At 48.2% G+C, this 20,421-nt stretch overlaps 1 protein-coding gene across 2 annotated transcripts in view; it reads right to left on the reverse strand.

The window, feature by feature from the left end:
• Positions 1–793: 793 nt before the first annotated feature.
• The window catches only part of SLC8A2 (solute carrier family 8 member A2), a 61,539-nt gene continuing 41,911 nt past the window's right edge, over positions 794–20,421 (reverse strand). The window contains exons 3-8 of one of the 2 annotated variants that reach the window (XM_034438097.3): positions 18,881–18,984; positions 17,982–17,999; positions 13,020–13,144; positions 10,409–10,508; positions 5,884–6,159; positions 794–4,826 (exon numbers count right to left, since the gene is read on the reverse strand). In XM_034438097.3, the coding sequence (XP_034293988.1) occupies positions 4,450–4,826; positions 5,884–6,159; positions 10,409–10,508; positions 13,020–13,144; positions 17,982–17,999; positions 18,881–18,984 (1,000 nt within the window). In that variant the 3' untranslated portion in view covers positions 794–4,449. The remainder of the gene's footprint in view (positions 4,827–5,883; positions 6,160–10,408; positions 10,509–13,019; positions 13,145–17,981; positions 18,000–18,880; positions 18,985–20,421) is intronic. The other variant, XM_034438098.3, reaches the window with a different exon arrangement.

The raw sequence follows: 20,421 nt of genomic DNA on the forward strand, positions 1-20,421 counted from the left end.
GGGGTAATGTGACTGGGTGGGCGTGGCCAACTTTATATATATATATATATACTTTTAAAAGCATTTTTTCTACAACCTTAAGAGGTTGCAGAAAAAAAATGCTTTTAAAAGCCTCTGACGATCAGGCCACTCAGCTGGGATCGTCAGAGGCTTTTAAAGGCATTTTTTTCCCTACAATCTCTTCGGCCGAAGAGGTTGCAGAAAAAAATGCTTTTAGAAGCCTCGGACGATCCCAGGTGAGCCGCGCGATCATCAGAGGCTATTTTTTTTAAAAAAAAAATTTAAAAGCATTTTTTCGGCCGAAGAGGTTGTAGGAAAAAATGCTTTTAAAAGCCTCTGACGATCCCAGCTGAGCTGCGCGATCATCAGAGGCTTTTTTTTTTAACTTTTAAAAGCATTTTTTCAGCCAAAGACGTTGTAGAAAAAATGCTTTTAAAAGTAAAAAAAAAAAAAAAGCCTCTGATGAGGTGGGCGGGGTAAGCGAGCGTCGAACGGGCTGGGGACCGGTTTGGGGGCGTGGCCAGCCAATGTTATTACCGGTTCTCCGAACTACTACAAATTTTTACTACCGGTTCTTGCGAACCGGTGCGAACCGGGAGCAACTCACCACTGAAGCCGACATCGATCCCACCAGCGAGCGAGTGAATGTGCAACAGCACGACTGGCCGAAGGATTTCGCACGCAGGTCATTGTGCAAAGAATTCTTGGGAAATTCAGTGGGATGGCTCTTCTCTGTCTAGTGCAGATGTGAGGGGCATCCATGGCTTTTCTCAGTACCCCCCCATTTTTAAAAAAAAAAAAAAGAAACAACAAGCAAGCATTCGAGACAGAAGAGTGAAAGCAGGCCAGTTTCTACGTTTGGCCATTTTTCAGAGAGGCTGAATTGAGCGGCCCAAAGGGACATTAAATCTGCAAGCCGTCAACCTTTTATCCTTCCCTTTCTCATTCAGAAAAATTTAGATTTTTTTTTCTATCCCGCTTTTATAAGTAACTCAAGGCAGCGAATAGATAGAATGCTCTTTCCTCCTCCTATTTTCCACTGAAATAGGGCTGAAAAAAAGGGATTGGCCCAACGTCACCCAGCCGGCTTCCATGGCTAAGGGGACACTAGAATTCACCGTCACCTGGTGATTGGCCCAAAGTCACTCAGCTGGATTTCGTGCCTAAAATGAGATTAGAACTCACAATCGCCTGGTGTTCGGCTCAATATCACCCAGCTGGCTTTCGTGTCTAAGGCAGGACTAGAACTCCCCATCACCTGGTGACTGACCCAAAGTCACCTAGCCAGCTTTCTTGCCTAAAGTGAGACTAGAACTCCACCAGTACCTGGAGATTGGTCCAAAGTGACTCAGCCAGATCTTGTGCCTAAGGCGAGACTAGAACTCACAGTCTCCTGGTGATTGGCCAGCACCTTAACCACTACACCAAATTGGCTATCTTGCTAGCCTCTCGTTCATCTTCCTCATCGTTGTTGGAATACTGTCCTTTCTTTGCACAGCTACCCTGTTTCGTGTTTCAGCCTTGTCCTCCCTGGAAGGAAAGGATACGGCCTTTTAGACCTGTTTGGAAGGAGCATTATGGACTGTTTCTCTGATCAAACCTGGATTATTCCCACGCTTGGCACGGAGGCAACAAAGGGGGTGTCGGACGAGCGAAGGTTTATACCTTGAATGCGTGTGCAATGGCAGAGATTTGGAGAAATTGGAACCAGGGATCTCCACACCGGATCTGATGCCCTGATCACCCAAATCAAATAAGCTCCCTTGTGCTATTATAGTACAAGCTCTGATGCATTTGTGCGTGCACGCAGTGCCCGTGGCACGGGTACAAAATAGAAAGGTCTTACTTCGGAAAACAGGTCAATGAAGCTTTCGTCACTAAACGATCGTCCCACAGGACAATTCGCTTGAAGCAAATTCTTAAGTTTCTCTAACTTGGCCACTTCAAAATTTGTGGACTTCAAGAATTCCAGGAATTGAAGTCCACATATCTTGAAGTTGATGAGGTGGAAAAACATGGTTCTAGAAATTCCACTTCTTCTGTTGCCTCCTCTTCCTCCATCTCCTTTCAGCATTCATCATTAGAAGGACGGTTTCCATCACCCTAGAAAAATATTATTACAAACGGAAAAATTTTCTCTCTCTTGTTTTTTCCCCACGAGAGAGAGAGAGAAAAAAAACCCCACACCTCACATGTGCCCATAACTTAGAGCAGGGCTGGCTGGGGGATTCTGGGAGTTGAAGTTCAGACAACTTCAAATTGCAAAAGTTGAGCCACAATGGCCTTAAATTTCTGGCTCTCTGACCTACCAAACCCTGAAGATAATCGAGTGCTGTAATCAGAAATCTGCTCTTGGACCATCCCTCCTAGAAGACCTGAATAGACCTCTGACTCAGAAGATCCATCTGTCTGCCCCCCCCTCCCCAATGCCTCTGTTCCCTTTAATCTGCAGAAGTCAACAAAGGCAGAATTGGGGACCTCTGAAGGACCTCAACCAAGTCTTCTAGAGAAGCAAAGCCAAGGATGAATTGCAGAAGTTGTACTAGGACAGGGGTCGGCAACCCGCAGCTCTGGAGCCGCATGTGGCTCTTTCATCCCTCTGCTGCGGCTCCACAATTGATAGGGCTTTTGGTTAAGACAGGTAGAGGAAAAAGGAAGCCAGGCTAGGAGGAGACTCTATGGTGGGGGAACCGGACTTCCGGTCAGCTCCAAAATTGAACGGTGGGTTACCGGTTAGGACCTTTGTGGCTCTTTGAGTGTTTAAGGTTGCCGACCCCTGTAGTAGGCACTCTAGCTTGGTTGGTTATGCCTAAAGAGAGTTGTCCATGGTCCTGAACAAAGCTTCATTTTTCACCTCATCTAACTTCTGCCTAGAAAAGCTGGGGGTGGTGATACCTTCTACTCAATCCTCCAAGCTCCAACCTCACAAATCAAGCTCTACCGCTATTGGTTTCAAGACGAACGAAATGTCGTCCTCTTCTCCCATCCTCAGAACATCTCTAAAAGCTTGACTTCCAGGTTCTTCTGTCTCCTATTGGCATGCAAGCGGCCCTACCTCTAAACGGCATCAGTGTGCAAAGGAGTTGACCTAAATGTACACCTAGGTTCAACGTTTGGTCCAAGGCAAATGTTGACCCAGGAAAAGAAATCTACGAACACTGGACCACACAGGCTGGAGAGGTGGACAGAGGTTGCTCCAGATGGCACTCCTGAAATTCTGGCTCCATTCAGGTGCATTCATGTCCCACCTTGGCAGAAATCCACCACGGTTCATTCCAAGTCCGGTTCTAGCATTTCTAATGCATGGAAATCCCTGCTTAGACCTTACTAGACCCCCACATTACGCTGATAGCATTAGACAACAATGGGATCACAACCCCACCCCCACCCCCACATCAGGCCATGAGGGTGTGAGAACCCGAGCAAAGATTCACTCATCCCAGCTGCCATCTTCGCTGCCGTTGGTCCAACATGCCATCCAGCTATGGGTCATTGGCTTCTAGGGAGAAAGGAAGGAGTCTTCGAGGAAGTGGACATAAATAGAGGAGCAGAAGAAAGCACCCCGTCTTACACGGGGTACATCAACCGAGGGGGTGTGTGCAATCTTCCCAGGAACATGGGGACCAAGGAGGAACATGGTTTCTTGAACCTCTTTGTCCAACAGAGCAGAAGACTGGAAAGCTGTAACTTCCACAGAAGCGTATTTCCCAGTACCCATAAACCCAGCAAGATCCCGCAACTGACTCTCTGTTTTCCTGTCCTCAGGATCGGAACTGGGGAAGGGGCTTGTATTGAGGCCAAATACATCTCCCTTTGTTGTCCCTACGAATTGAGACAGATACAACTGGTCCATCTTCTCCAGATCTGATTTCACTCCAGCTTTAGACCCTAAGAAAGTGTTCAGAGGCAGGAGAGATGTCGTAACATATCTTATTTTGCTTCGGACGCAGATCTCCTTCAACCTGTCTTCCTCCCGAGTTTTATGAGCCACACCGGCCTCAAAAAGAGAGTTAAGAGAAAGATCTGTTTCCAATTCCCTCCGTAAGCGCGTAGGCGCGTGTGCTGGATCCAGGCCGAGGGTACCAGCTTGAAGAAAACGATACAGCCACAGGAAGACACTTTAGGAGAAGCACAACGAGGTTCCTTGGGAGGGTCGAAGGATCGTGTAGCAATGGGGGCAGGGGGTTTAACACAGGTGCCTGCTTCAATCCTCTGGGTTTGCACCCCTAGTCTCAGTGAGCGGGAGAGACCCCGAGATTGGAACGGACCAGAGTCCCTTGCTAGAGGCAAGCAAGAAGGGAGAAGAAGTTCTCCCAGTTGGAGAACAAGAGTTGCCCAACCATCAGAAGATGCCTGAAAATGTCGTCGGTCAAAACGGACAGGCGTGTAGAAGGACGTCTTCCGTTGAGATCCATCTTCCATCTTAGATGGGGAGGGGGGGGGCGTCCTTCAGAAGCCCTTGATGTGGCAGTAGGCCTCCAGGCCGGCAAAGAGGATGTAGATCAGCCAGAGGCCCACGAAGAGGCAGGTGGTCAGGATTTTGGCGGTTTGGGGACCCCCCAGCTCTCCCCCTATGGGCGGCCGGCGGCGGTACATGAGGACGCTGATACAAACGAAGGCAAAGATGGTGAAGAGGGTGACGGAGAAAGCCAGGGTGCCCGTCTGCACCTCAAAGTTTTTGCCTTGGAAAGCCCAGTAGATGGCCGCCACGGACCAGGCCACCCCCAAGCCCAGGAAGACGTTGACTGCGTTGCTGCCCGTCACGTTGCCGATAGACGCATCCGCGCACTGGTCCTGCAAGGCGGCCACTTTGCTGGCAAAGGTATCTGCGGAAAGAGGAAAGCGTTGAAGCATGTACAACAGGGGTGTCGAACTCAAAGGCTCGCGGGCCGGATCCGGCCTGCGATGTGGTTGAATCTGGTCCACGGGGATGGCCTGGTCTACCCAGTGTGAAAAGGAAAGATCGGGCCAGCCTGGCTTCGGCCCGGTCTACCCAATGCAAATAGGAAACATGCCAGCTGTTTGAGGATTGGCGTCAAGCTGGCCACGCCCACCCAGTCGGGCACCCGTGGCCGGTCCCCCGAGGTCAACCCCAACCGTGATGCGGCCCTCAATGAAATTGAGTTTGAGACTCCTGATGTACAAACTCAGGATAACCAGCCAGCCACCGACTAAATCTCAACTGTTGATATAGGTCAGTGTTTCCCAAACTTGACCCTTTGAAGATGTATGGACTTCAACTCCCAGAATTCCTCAACCAGGCATACTGGTTGGGGAATTCTGGGAATTGAAGTCCATGCATCTTAAAATAGCCAAGTTTGGGAAACACTGATACAGGTAGTCCTTAGACTTACCACAGTTCGTTTAGTGACTGTTCGAGGTGACCTCGGCACTGAACAAAGGGACCGAGGACCGTTTTTCACCCTTACGACCGTTGTCCCATTCCCCACGTTGTCACGTGATTTACACGCTCAACAACGTGGTTCATCTTTGTGACAGTCGCAGTGTCCCGGGGGGTCCCCTTTTGATCAGCTAAGTCAACGGGGGGGGGAGCCAGGTTCACTTAATGACTGTGTGACTCACTTTGCAACTTCAGGGACTCGCCCACCCAGCCCGTCCAACCAGGGAACCGGTTATTAAATTATTTGAATCCCACCACTAGCTGTATTCATGTCTTCATTCTTCCTCCTGCTGCTTAATGACCATGTGATTCACTTTACGACTGCCCTAAAACAGTTGTAAAATCGACACAGGGTGCTTCGACTGACAACCGTAATGCCTTATGACCAAAATTCCGTGGCGGTCGTAAGTCAAGGACCACCAGAAGTGGCCGACTGGGCTAAGGGTCTTGTTGCGAAGAGGGCAGGTTGGGTAGCAGCGCACCTGGGATGGAGGTGCCCAAGGCCACAAAGACGACCGCGTTCACAGAGTCCTTGAGCCCCACGGTGCAGCCGAAGTGGGAGGCCAGGTCGCCGATCAGGGCGGTCAGCATGCCGATGACCAGGATGCTAACACTGAAGCAGGCCCAGCCGTTCCAGTACTCGGTGGGCGGCACGCAGGCGAAGAGAACCTTCCAGAAGACGGTCAGGAAATGCATGACGTAGTCGAAGCAAGATGGCAGCCTCTCCTCCCTCCCGTCTTCATCCTCATCTTCGACACCTAGGAAGAAGAATACCTGAGTCAGACGTTCAGCACAGACAGGACAAGGTGGGCAGAAAAAGATGGGTAGGGAGTTGAGACCGGAAGATGGACAGTGGGGTAAAACAGGACCTTCCCAGAGGTGGGCTCCTGGGGGTTCGCTGGGGTTCGGGAGAATCTCTAGCTAAGTTTCTGTGCAGTTCGGAGAACCCCCAAATCTCATTCCTGTCCAGCAGGTTCTGACAGCTTCTGGAGAACCGGTGGCGGAAATTTTGAGTAGTTCGGAGAACCGGCAAATACCACCTCTGGCTGGCCCCAGTGGGGTGGGAATGGGGATTTTGCAGTATCCTTCCCCTAGGGTGGGAATGGGGATTTTGCAGTATCCTTCCCCTGGAGTGGAGAGGGAATGGGGATTTTGCAGTATCCTTTCCCTGGAGTGGAGAGGGAATGGGGTTTTTGCAGTATCCTTCCCCTGGAGTGGGGTGGGAATGGGGATTTTGCAGTATCCTTCCCTTGGAGTGGAGAGGGAATGGGGATTTTGCAGTATCCTCCCCTGGAGTGGAGAGGGAATGGGGATTTTGCAGTATCCTTCCCCTGGAGTGGGGTGGGAATGGGGATTTTGCAGTATCCTTTCCCTGGAGTGGAGAGGGAATGGGGATTTTGCAGTATCCTTTCCCTGGAGTGGAGAGGGAATGGGGTTTTTGCAGTATCCTTCCCCTGGAGTGGGGTAGGAATGGGGATTTTGCAGTATCCTTCCCCTGGAGTGGAGAGGGAATGGCGATTTTGCAGTATCCTTCCCCTGGAGTGGAGAGGGAATGGGGATTTTGCAGTATCCTTCCCCTGGAGTGGAGAGGGAATGGGGATTTTGCAGTATCCTTCCCCTGGAGTGGGGTGGGAATGGGGATTTTGCAGTATCCTTCCCGGGAGTGGGGTGGGAATGGGGATTTTGCAGTATCCTTCCCCTGGAGTGGGGTGGGAATGGGGATTTTGCAGTATCCTTCCCCTAGAGTGGGGTGGGAATGGGGATTTTGCAGTATCCTTCCCCTGCCATGCCCACCAAGCCACGCCCACAGAACCGGTAGTAAAAAAAAAAAAAATTGGATTTCACCGCTGCGCACCTTGCAATGCAACCGGCTGTTCCCAGGGTCCTTTTTCTTACACCAAAACTCGTGAAATTGAAAAACCGGGCCGAGGGATGGGTGACAAAGAGCTGAATATCCAGGTACGTGACCAGAGAATACAGGCAAAGCTTTTGACCGGAGCCAAAATATGGCCAAGAAAGAAAAAAACAAGTTCTACATTTCTGTCATGTAGGATGTTGACCAATAGAGGGCGCCCTGGCCTTGCAAGAACCTCAGTGCCCAATAGGAGGCTTTTTTGTATCCCTGTCCATTGAGGAGGGGGGGGGAGATAAGAGGAGAAATAAGGACACCCCCCCAAGGGGTTCAACTCCAGCCCCTATTACATCCTCCTATTAGTCCAGGAAAGATCCAAGTTGTGCAGGAATTTATGCTGGCGTATGGTCAGAGTCGATGAGCACACATTTCAGCAGTTTTTCAGGCCATTCTATCCATTTTATTTACAATTTGGCTTACAGAAACGGTCAAGATTTTCTCCTTTGGAAGCTGAACAGAAAGGGGTACTGATACTTGGGGAACTTTGGGGGGGGGAAACTCTTGAAAATGCCACGAAGAAACAGAAAAAAAGGAACAAATGCACAATCATTGCACAATCAGTCCGGAGTTCTCCTTCGAGGCACGAAGGACCATGCACAAATTGTCCTATATTGGATGCATAGGATGAAGACCAAAGGGAAGGAGGGAGGAGGAGGAGAGGGAGGGAGGAGGAGGGCGAGGAGAAGAAAGAAGGGGGAAGGAGGAGGAGGAGAGGGAGGAAAAGAAGGAAGAAGAGAGGAGAAGGAGGAGGGAGGAGGAAGGAGGAGGAGGAGGAGGGGGAAGAAAGAGAAGGAGAAGGAGAAGGAGAAGAAGAGTGAGGAGGAGGAGGGAGAGGAGGAGGAGGAGGAGGAGGAGAAGGAGAAGAAGAAGAGCGAGGAGGAGGAGGAGGAGGAGGAGAAGAAGAAGAAGAAGAAGAAGAAGAGCGAGGAGGAGGAGGGAAGGAGGAGGAGGGAAGAAGGAGAAGGAGAAGGAGAAGGAGAGGGAGAGGGAGAGGAGGAAGAGGAAGAGGAAGAGGAAGAGGAAGAAGAAGAAGAAGAAGAAGAAGAAGAAGAAGAAGAAGAAGAAGAAGAAGAAGAAGAAGAAGTCCAATGTGGGAAGGCAGATTTGCTTAACGACCACACAATTCATTTAACAGACTGCAGTGGTTTGTTTACCCATGGCACAAATGGTCATAAAATCAACCCCTGGCCCACTTAACAACTTGCCTTGCTTAGCAATAGAAATTCTGGCCTGGAGAACTACCTGTATTGACGTCCGAAACAGCCAGAAGGATGGCAGCCCATCCCAAGGTTGACTTTTTTTTTTTGGCCTCCTTATATTGGCGTTTGCAGAAAGGGAAATTCACAGCCGGAGGCGGCCTAATCGAATAACACAACATGTCTTTTATCTCCAAAGCTTATTCATTCCAACTTTGGAAAAGGGGGGGGGGAGGAGAGAGAGAGAGACAAGAAAAAGGGGCACCATTGTCTTTTCATGTGAATTCTGCGTTCGGAGAAAGACGGTTCCCGGAGACAGAGGTGCTCATATGAGGGTGTGTAGGACAGTTTTGTGTGTGTGTGCGTGTGTGTGTGTGCGTGTGTGTGCATGCCAGGGGTGGTATTCACTTACCTTCGCTACCGGTTCGCAAATGTGAGTGCGTGCAAGGCGTCAAAAACGGGACGTGATGACATTCGGGTGCTACCGGTTTGCCCGAACCGGATAAAACCAGTTGAATGACACCACTGGTGTGCATGCACACGTCAGGCAGAGCACAGGAGCCAGCATTTTCTTAGCAGGGAGTAAAGGGTGACATATGGCCATCAGCCATTCTGGTTGGCTCGCTCCTTTGTGGATCACCAGGATTTGCTAAGATAGCTAAACGCTCTCACCAAAATAATCCCGGTCTGTTCTTTCTGCAGTGCAGATTTCTCTCGTCCTGGAGGAGGACAAATAATGGACTTGATAACATAAACTCAGTCCCTTTTAAGATTCGTGGATTTCAACTTCAACGAAAGCCTTCTTTTTTAGACACTCATGCCCCCGTCATCTCTTGTATGGACTATCGCAATGCGCTCTACGTGGGGCTGCCCTTGAAGAGTATCCGGAAGTGGTACAGAATTGCGGCCGCATGATTTAAAAAAATATATATATATTTTGTTTTGCTCTTTTAATTTGTTGTACCAGTTCTTCTTTTTCCGTGATATTTAACTTATGTTTAATTATTTCCATTTGATTTTTTTTAGATTCGCCTTTTGTGGTTCTTTTATGTCTTTTATGCTGTTCTTCGAGTGTCTTTTGGTATTGTTTCTTTCTCTTATTTTTCCTCACTATATAGGTTATAGCTAGTCCCCTGATAGATGCTTTCACTGTATCCCAAATGTTTTGTAGTGAAATATCCCCTTTCCTGTTCTCTCTCTCTTTTTTTAAAAAAAAAATCCCATTTCCTTTTCTATCATCTGCATAAATTCTTTGTCGTTTAGTCTAGTTCAGTGATGCTGAACCTTTTCGGTACCGAGTACCCAAACCGGAACACACGTGTCAACTCGCAAAGCATCCCTGGCCTGCTCTCGAGTTACCATTGGCCACGGGCGATGGGAAACCCCGAAATGGCATGGCAGCCAAAGACAGATGCACATTCCAGACTTCTCTCTCTCAAGGCTGTATCCCAGGGTTACCCACAGCAACCGGAGGGGAGTGACCTCTACAACCTGTGAAATTGCTCCAGTTGGCAAATGTGATTGATAACACACTCTGGGGGGGAGGGGGGTAAACAGGGTCATGATTGGGGTAGGGTAAATTACGTAGGGTCAGAGCTGACTTCACTTGGGAACGTGCCGACCTGAAGTCTGCCTATCTTAAAGCTTGCTGGCTGGGGAATTCTGGGGGTTGAAGTCCACCCATCTTCAATCAGTCAAGGTGAGGCTCTCTGCAATACCGACTGCAAAGGGTTTTGTATCCCAGCATTTGTCTCCTTGCTTCCTGGCAGCTTCATTTCGTGGCGCAGATTTCCCTAAGGTGCCGTCTCTCAATCCTTCCAAGGCAGCTAGTTCCAGTGGGGGAGTGGTAGTGTGTGTGCGTGTGTGTGTGTGTGAGTTTGGGGGGGGGGTGTCACTTACCTGCACTCACAGTGATGGCCTCCAGGAACTGCTCCCGCCAGGAGTGTGTGCCGATCACCAGCGCCAAATTGGTCTTCTTGATGAGTTTGTCCACTGTGTTCTGTGGCAGAAACAGACCTTCTTGTATTTTTTGCATTTTTGTATTTTATCGAATTTGTATACCGCCCTACTCCCGAAGGACTCAGGGCGGTGAACAGCCATAGAATAAAACATATAAATACAAAATTTAAAATAAAATAAAACCAATTAAACAATTGTTGCTGAACAAATTTAAAACCCCAATAATTTAAAAACAAATTAAAATTTACATTTAAAAAAGGGAGAAGATTTAGGCCAGGCCAGCTTGATGAAATAAAAAAGTCTTAAGCGCACGACGGAAGGTGCACAGATCCGGGATCCTCCGTATCTCCGGGGGGAGCTCGTTCCAGATCGTAGGTGCCCCCACAGAGAAGGCTCTCTCCCTGGGGGCCGCCAGTCGACATTGTTTGGCCGACGGCACCCGGAGGAGCCCCCCTCTATGGGAGCGTACCGGTCGGTGGGAGGCTATTGGTGGTAGCAGGCGGTCCCGTAGATAACCAGGTCCTAAACCATGGAGCGCTTTAAAGGTGGTAACCAAAACCTTGAAGCGCATTCTTAACCCATGGAGGTTGAAAATCTGCCTGGATTTGGATCAGGGGACTGCAAGGATGCTGCAACGGTCGTTAAGTGTGAAAAATGATCATAAGACACTCTCTGCACTACCGTTGTAACTTTAAGCCTTCACTAAATGAACGCTTGTAAGTCGGGGACTTGTATGTGTTGTCATGCGGTTGGTAGTTTACTTTACTTTGGCAAGATTCTGTCTATCGGTGCAGAACTGTAAAGAAATCTCCTTGGTAGGTTCACCGTGTGACTTTCTTCGTTTTGGGGGGAGCCCTGACAAGTTACCTCTCTATTCAGCATCTGGCAAGCGTCAATGTAGGAGGGTGGCACGGGGAGATGTCACACCACTTCCCAGAAGAAAGCTGCAGCCTTCTCGTGTCGTTCCCTGGGGGGGTCTTGAAAATCCCTGCAGGTTTTCTATGTACATCTCCCCAGAACAGCAGGCCCCCCCTCCCCCCACAGGGATATTCTCAGCCCCGGAGGAATCAGACTGAAGGTACCAACTGAGGCAGGGAGAGGCACTCCGCACAACGTCCAGAGGGAGCCCCACGTTCAGCGAACAGTCATAATAGCGATAATCATAATCATAATATTACGTTATTCTTAAAGGAGCCGTCGGTGGTCGCGGTGAGCAAATCAGTTTGGTTTCAGTTTTGATCGGAACACTTTTCGTGTTTGCAGATCGATGGGTTTGATTTTTTTTCTTTTGATTTCTCATTCCCCATTCATTCTAGGTCATTCATTAGATTAATCAACTTTTGTTTTTTTAAAAAAGTTTGCATTAAAATGTATTTACGAGACCGCCTTCTGCTACCAATAGCCTCTCACCAACCAGTACGCTCCCATAGAGAGGGGCTTCTCAGGGTGCCGTCGGCCAAACAGTGTCGACTGGCGGCCCCCAGGGGGAGAGTCTTCTCTGTGGGGGCACCCACCATCTGAAACGAGCTTCCCCCCGGAGATATGGAGGATCCTGGATCTGCGCACATTTCGTCGTGCTCTCAAAGCATTTTTATTTCAGCAGGCTGGCCTGGCCTAACTCTCCCTTTTAAATTTTTAAATTGTTTAATCTGTTTTACAAATTGGATGTTTTAAATTTGTTTCGGCCAAAATATTTAATAATTTTAATGGACTTTTAATGTTTGTATTATCTGTATTTTATCTTGGCTGTTCACCGCTCTGAGTTGATAATAAATATATATATATATATATATATATATATATATATATATATATATATATATATATATATATATATATAAATATATAAATAAATTGCTGTGCAATTTTGCAAAGCCAGGATAATGCATCACTCAATCATTGGTACACAGTTTTCTCTAGTCTGTCTGCCATCCATCCATCCATCCATCCATCCATATCTGTCTGTGTCTGTCTGTCTGTCTGTCTGTCTGTCTTTCTGTCTGTCTGTCTGTCTGTCTGTCTGTCTCTATCTATCTATCTATCTATCTATCTATCTATCTAATTCATTCATCATTCGTATTTGTCTGTCTGTCTGTGCGTCTGTCTATCCATTCCCTCATTTATCCATCATCTGTCTATCTATCATCTACCTGTCTTATATTTATCTATTTTAGAATAACAGAGTTGGAAGGGACCTTGGAGGTCTTCTAGTCCAACCCCCTGCTTAGGCAGGAAACCCTCCACCACTTCAGACAAACCAACCTCTTCTTTAAAACTTCTTCTTTAGAACTTGTGTGTGTTGGAGCACACACAAGTTCAGGAGGCAAGTTGTTCCACTGATTAACTGTTCACACTGTCAGGAAATTTCTCCTGAGTTCTATTTTTATTCTCTCCCTCTCTCTCCCATCCATCCATCTATCCCTGAGCTTAAGTTTAAATTGTCCAAAACTGCACAGATAATTTTTTTTCCTTCAGACTCGAACTGGACTCCTCCATCGTCTCTCGCTTGAGGTGAAGGGAACCAGCCCAGAATTGGTGCCCTGCTCCTTACCTTGAAATCATAGGACTCTTCGATGATGACCTCCAGGCGGGAGTTCTCGCCCAGGATGGGTTTGCCCATCTCCGCAATCCGCCAGGCCTCCTCCTCCTCGGCGGAGAGTTTCTTGTCACCGTCGGCTAAGTAAAAAAGAAATAACATCACCCAACATCTTGATTGGACTGGATGATAATTTTACTCAAGTGTTTTCCAATCTTCCTTTCCTCTTTTTTTTCATCACAACAATCCTGTGAGGTAGGCTGTGCCTGTGCCAACGTCAGCTGGCTGAACTGGAATTCAAATCTAGAGCTCTCCGGTCCTAATTTACTCTGGAGTTTTTTTGTTTGTTTGTTTTTTGGTCTATTTTCTAACTAGATAGAGATACACTGCTCCTAAATAGGGAAGATCCATTTAGAATAAATCACGCTTGATCAGGGTTGGTATTCGCTTATCTTCGCTACTGGTTCGCAAATGTGAACTTGGGTCACAAATGCAGTTCGCAAATGCGCTCGCTTAGCTCACTCGCACCACCTTGTCAAAAACGTGTCAAAAATGGGATGTGATGACATCCAGACAGGTGGGCGGAGCCTCCCGCAGCCGTCGCTACCAATTCGCCCGAACCGGATGGAACCAGCTGAATACCACCACTGCGCTTGATGTCTTCCCTCGTTCTCATGCTGGTTGGGAATTCTGGGAATTGAAGTCCACCAGTCTTAAAAGAGGTCAAGATCGGAGAGCCTTGTTTTCGAGCACTCTTCCTGGATTGTGTGATGAAACGGCGTCCTTTATTTTTCTTAGTTTATCTTATGCTTGGGCAGAAGTGAGAGCTAGGCAGAACCTCAATCTTCCCCCCCAAAAAAAATCAGACAAAAAAAATATTAAAATTTATTGAGAATTTATTCCATCGTCAAGTTTCCCTCCACCATCCCAAGATCTATAATATTTCTCAAATTCAGCAGCTGTTAAGCTGGGCGGATTTCGACTCCCAGAATTCCATGGCTGGCTGGGGAATTCTGGGAGTTGAAGTCCAGGCAGATTAAAGTAGCTGAGGTTGACTGGTCTAGAGACTGGAAAAAAGGAATCTAATACAGGGGTGAAATGTTCCCGATTCAGACTGGATCACCTGATCTGGTAGCGATGGCGGCGGGTGGTTCGGAGAACCGGTAGCAAAAATCCCTGCGCCCCCTCCCCGCCATGCCCAGCTGAGCTGCGTGATCATCAGAGTCTTTTTTTTATACTTTTAAAAGCATTTTTTCTACAACCTCTTCGGCCGAAAAAAATGCTTTTAAAAGGGAGGGGGGGGAAGAAAAAATGCTTTTAAAAGCCTCTGACGATCCCAGCTGAGTTGCCTGATTGTCAGAGGCTTTTAAAAACATTTTTTCCCCCCTGCAATCTCTTCGTCTGAGATTGCAGGAATAAATTCTCTTCGTATGCTACCACTTCGAAAACCCCCAAAGGAACACAGATGTCCTCTGAATTTTTCAGCGAGCCAGGAACAGGAACAACCGAGAACGAGGTGGGGGGGGGGAGAGGATGTCATTTTTGCTCTGAGCAACTGGGGACATTTAATAGATCCTGGGGAAGACAGAGACCAGGCTCAAAAGGCAGTCGTATATCGGCTTGCAAAACTGGCGGAGATTTAACAGAACAGATTTACCAAGAGCCTTGGTAGTACAGGGGTTTAAGGCACCCTGTTATTAAGCTGGTTATTAAGACCAGCTGCCTGCAATTACTGCAGGATTCGAATCTCGCCAAGGCTCAAGGTTGACTCAGCCTTCCATCCTTTCTAAGGTAGGTAAATTGAGGACCCAGATTGTGGGGGCAATAAGCTGACTTTGTATAAATATACAAAAGGATGAAGGCTATTGCTTAACGCATTGTAAGCCGCCCTGAGTCTTCGGAGAAGGCGGCATATAAATCAAATTTAAAAAAAAAAAAAAACATCGTTGGAAGGGACTTCGGAGGTCTTCTAGTCCAACCCCCTGCTCAGGCAGGAAACCCTATATACCATTTCAGACAAATGGTTGTCCAATCTCTTCTTAAAAACCTCCAGTGATGGAGCACCCACAACTTCTGGTGGCAAGCTGTTCCACTGGTTAACTGTTCTCACTGTCAAGAAATTCCTCCTTAGTTCCAGGTTGCTTCTCTCCTCGATTAGTTTCCATCCGTTGCTTCTCCTCCTGCCTTCGGGTGTTTTGGAAAACGGCTTGACCCCCCTCCTTTTCCTTGTGGCAGCCGCTGAAATATTGGAAGGCTGCTATCGTGGCCCCCCCCGCCCCACCTTAATCCTTCTTTTCTAGGCTTCTTCCCTTTTTTTTTTGCAGACGCTACTAAACCATTCCTTGCATGTCTTTCTGCCAATAAAGGAGAATATTGGTAGTTCAGGGTTGACCCTGGTGGCTCTCTGAGCTTGATGGTTCTTTGGGCAGATGTTTCATTTCCCAAGCTAGGGTCACGTCATTGATTTGGGGGCAAGGCCCACCGAGAAAGGTTCTGAACGTTTCGCACGGATTCTTGATTTCGCCAGGTTTTTAATTTTGCCTTGTGGCAACCATGCAATTCCGTCTCCGTGCCCCCCTCTCTCTCTCTGCTGCACCCCTCCCTTAAACCCACTGGTCTCTTGGCAGGTGCTGGAGAATTGGGGACGATGGGGGTGGGGGTCTTCTCCCAAGCAAGAAGGGGCTTCCGAAGCAGGACAGGCAAGCTCGCTCTCTCGAACACGGCTGCACATTCCCGTTCCTCGCACCGTGCATAGTTTCTCACCCACACATTCCCTCTTCCCCAGAACGGAGCTAATGTACAAAATGCTCAAGCCACTCCGCACACACTTTCTCCTACGCAATGCCTCCCATGGCATCCCCCCTCCCCAACCCCATTGCACGGAGCCCTCCTCCTCCTCCTCTCTGGCACAGATGTTGAGAAGAAGGCAGCTGTCATGGATCTGGGATCTATGCGCCCGCCTGACGATGTTTTTCCTTCCAGCCCGGTCGGGCGGTGGGGTAGGACGGGGTCCAGCAAGCAAGCAAGGAAGGAAGGAGGCAAGCAAGGAAGGCAGGGCAAACGTTTTGCAAATGTTTATTCCGGTGGACAGGTGCCATTTCCAGCACCTGGGTCAGGAGGTGTGAAGAAGTCACTTGCATGTACCAATCTGTGTGCCCACTCCCCCCCCCAACCCCCCCCGCAAAGGAATTCTTTCACCTTCCTTGGAAATTCAATTTCACATTTTGCAAAGGTGTTTTGACAGAATAACAAGAGTGGGAAGGGGCCTTGAAGGTCTTCTAGTCCAACCAGTGATGGGTAACCTTTTTGCCATCGCGTGCCAAAGGCGGGGGTCGCGTGCCCACACCCATTATTCTATGCGCCCCACCCCCGCACATGCGACACCCACCCACCCAGCTTTTGGCACACGATGGCACGGTAGGCCCATTTTTTTGTCCTCCCCAGGCACCAGAGGTTTTCTAGGAGCCTGGGTAGGGCCAAAACGGCCTACCGGAGGCCCTCTGGGGAGGTGGGGAAGGCTGTTTTCACCCTCCCCAGGCTCCTAAAAAGCCTCCGGAGCCTGGGGAGAGCAAAAAACGGGTCTTCCCCACCCACTCCCAGGCCCTCCGGAGGCAGGAAACAGCCTGTTTCTCTACTTCCGGTGGGCCCGAAAATCAGCCGGTTGGCGTGCAGCTGAGCTCCCATGCTCCCTGATGTGGCTCTGGTTCGCCATCACGGCCCTATTCCATTCTGGACAAATGGCTGCCCAATCTCTTCTTTAAAAAACCTCCAGGGTTGTTGATGACGAAGAAGGTGTGAAATTCTGCTCGACTTTCACTTTGGTGGAGATGCAAAGGCCTACGTAAGGGTGAATGGGATATATTTAGATATAGCAATAGACTTCTATATACCGCTCGCTTCATAGCACTTTATAGCTCTCTCTAAGCGGTTTACAGAGTCAGCATTATTGCCCCTAACAATTTGGGTCCTCATTTTACCCACCTCGGAAAGATGGAAGGCTGAGCCAACCTCGACTGGTCAGGATCGAACTCCTAGCATTGGGCAGAGTTAGACTGCAATAGCAATAACCCTTAGACTTATATACAGCTTTAGAGTGCTTTACAGCCCTCTCTAAGCAATTTACAGAGTCAGCATATGCTGATATGCAGTAAAACACCCAAGTACATTACTTTGATGCAGAAAGCATCAAAGAGCCTTGGTGGCGCAGCAGACTAAAGCGCTGTTAAGTAACACCAGCTGCCTGCAATTACTGCAAGTTCAAATCTCACCAGGCTCAAGGTTGACTCAGCCTTCCATCCTTTCGAGGGAGGTAAAATGAGGACCCGGATTGTGGGGGCAATAAGATGACTTTGTATAAAAAAGAACACCGCTGGGGAGGGGGGGGGCAAAAGCCCTACTAAGCAGGTATATACAAAAGTATGAAGGCTATTGCTCAACGCATTGTCAGCCGCCCTGAGTCTCCAGAGAAGGGCAGCATATAAATCGAACCAATAAATAAATAAATAAATAAATAAATAAATAAATAAATAAATAAATAAATAAATAAATAAGGGAAAAACTTATGGCAAGCGAACAGAACATCAATACATTTAAGAACAGGGCCCCAAAAAGTCATTTGGTGCTGGGTGATACCGGTGGGTGCCTGCGATGCACTCAGAGTAGGTACCCCAATTATTATTTTATTAAATTTATTTGCCCTCCAGCTTGCCGTGGGGTTAGTCTGGAGCGGCTTACAACAATAAAAAGGAAAAAAAAATGTGAAGAACAGAAGTAAGATAATAGAACGATAAAATAAATAATGAAAGAGAGCACAACGAGAAAGACAGCTATGTGATTACCAAAAAAGTAAGAAAGATGGACAGGTAGAGAACAGCAAAATGAGCGGGGCGGGGGGGGGGGAAATCTGCGGTCAATCCAAATTGTGGAAGGAAAACTAACTCGACAACGAAGAAAAAGAGAAAAGGGGAGGGGGCTTACCTTGATGGAGCAGGAGAGCTGCAAGTAGAGAAAGAGAGAGAGAGAGAGAAAGAGAGAGAGAGAGAGAAAAAAAATTATGCAATTAGCATAATTGCATAATAATTAGCATAAGGTAGCACCAAAGCTTGAGACCCTAAGTTGGGTGGGGACCCCCATCAAAGGAACCCTTCATCACATAGTCCTCGACTTAGAACCATTCGTTGAACGACTGTTTGAAGTCACAAAGGCACTGAGAAAAGGAGCTTATGATCGGTCCTTGCGCTTACGACGGTCGCAGCATGGGTGCACTTCAGCTCTCAGAATTCTCCAGCCAGCATGCTTTAAGATGGGTGGACTTCGACTCCCAGAATTCCCCAGTCACATGGGTTAAGATGGGTGGACTTCGACTCCCAGAATTCCCCAGTCACATGGGTTAAGATGGGTGGACTTCGACTCCCAGAATTCCCCAGTCAGCATGCTTTAAGATGGGTGGACTTCGACTCCCAGAATTCCCCAGTCAGCATGCTTTAAGATGGGTGGACTTCGACTCCCAGAATTCCCCAGTCACATGGGTTAAGATGGGTGGACTTCGACTCCCAGAATTCCCCAGTCACATGGGTTAAGATGGGTGGACTTCGACTCCCAGAATTCCCCAGTCAGCATGCTTTAAGATGGGTGGACTTTGACTCCCAGAATTCCCCAGTCAGCATGCTTTAAGATGGGTGGACTTTGACTCCCAGAATTCCCCAGTCACATGGGTTAAGATGGGTGAACTTCGACTCCCAGAATTCCCCAGTCAGCATGCTTTAAGATGGGTGGATTTCCCCAGCCATCCAGCCCTAACCCCATATTACCACCTCCATAGGGCCTGTTTTCCTCCTGCCCTAGAGGGGGTGTCCTCCTCCTGCCACCCCACGTACCAGAGATTCCTCTTTTCAACCAACGGGGTTGGCCCAGTTCAATGAAGAAACTGTCTTTTTTCTCATATTCTTCGACGTCCACAATCTTCACGTGAAGCGATTTTCTGTGCGAAGCGAAGAAGAGAGAAGAAACAAGGTGAAATGCATTAAAGGGGAAAGGACTTTATCAGCCTTAGAAGATCCTAGGAGGCATCGGAAAAGCTGCTGTAGTAGATCCCTCCCTAAGCGGGTCGATTAACGGATCTGACTTTTATCCTGCCTTTATTATGGTTTCTGAAGAGCACAAGGTAGTGGGCATACTTACCTTCCTCCTTCTATTTTTCCCACAACAACAGCCCTGTGAGGTAGGTTGAACTGAGAAAGGGATTGACAGTCACCTAGCCAGCTTGCATGCCTATGGTGGGATTAGAACTCGCTGTCTCCTGGTGATTGGCCCAAAGTCACCAATTGGCTTTCATGCCTAAGGCAGGACTAGAACTCCCAGTCTCCTGGGGATTGGCCCAAAGTCATCAGCTGGTTTTTATGCCTAAGGTGGGACTAGAATTCACCGTCTCCTGGTGATTGGCTCAAAGTCACCAGCCAGTTTTTATGCCTAAAACGGGACTAGAACTCACTGTTTCCTGGTGATTGGCCCAAAGTCACCAGCCAGCTTTTATGCCTAAAGCAGGACTAGAACTCACCGTCTCCTGGTGATTGGCTCAAAGTCACCAGCCAGTTTTTATGCCTAAAACGGGACTAGAACTCACTGTCTCCTGGTGATTGGCCCAAAGTCACCAGCCAGCTTTTATGCCTAAAACAGGACTAGAACTCACTGTCTCCTGGTGATTGGCCCAAAGTCACCAATTGGCTTTCATGCCTAAGGCAGGACTAGAACTCCCAGTCTCCTGGTGATTGGCCCAAAGTCATCAGCTGGTTTTTATGCCTAAAGTGGGACTAGAATTCACCATCTCCTGGTGATTGGCCCAAAGTCACCAGCCAGTTTTTATGCCTAAAACGGAACTAGAACTCACTGTCTCCTGGTGATTGGCCCAAAGTCACCAGCCAGCTTTTATGCCTAAGGCAGGACTAGAACTCACTGTCTCCTGGTGATTGGCTCAAAGTCACCAGCCAGTTTTTATGCCTAAAACGGGACTAGAACTCACCGTCTCCTAGTAATTGGCCTATAGTCATCCAACTGACTGGAGGATATGAAAGGAGCCTCCCTGAAAATTGCAGTACCTTTGACAACCAAGCATTCCCTGGTTGTCACCAGCATATCCTTCCAAACCAGAAGCACCTTTTGGTTAGCTTTATAGGTGCTTCTGACCCAAATATAGACAGACCCAACTGGCTTTCATGGCTAAGATGGAACTAGAACTCACTGTCTCCTGGTGATTGGCCCAAAAATACTTCCCTCCCAGCCAGTTTTGATGCTTAAACCGAAACTAGAACTCACTGTCTCCTGGTGATTGGCCCAAAGATACTTCCCTCCCAGCCAGTTTTCATGCTTAAACCGAAACTAGAACTCACTGTCTCCTGGTGATTGGCCCAAAGATACTTCC

The sequence above is a fragment of the Pantherophis guttatus genome, chromosome 10, assembly GCF_059756535.1.
Source record: "Pantherophis guttatus breed Tessera chromosome 10, ASM5975653v1, whole genome shotgun sequence".
Taxonomy (NCBI): Eukaryota; Metazoa; Chordata; class Lepidosauria; order Squamata; family Colubridae; genus Pantherophis; species Pantherophis guttatus.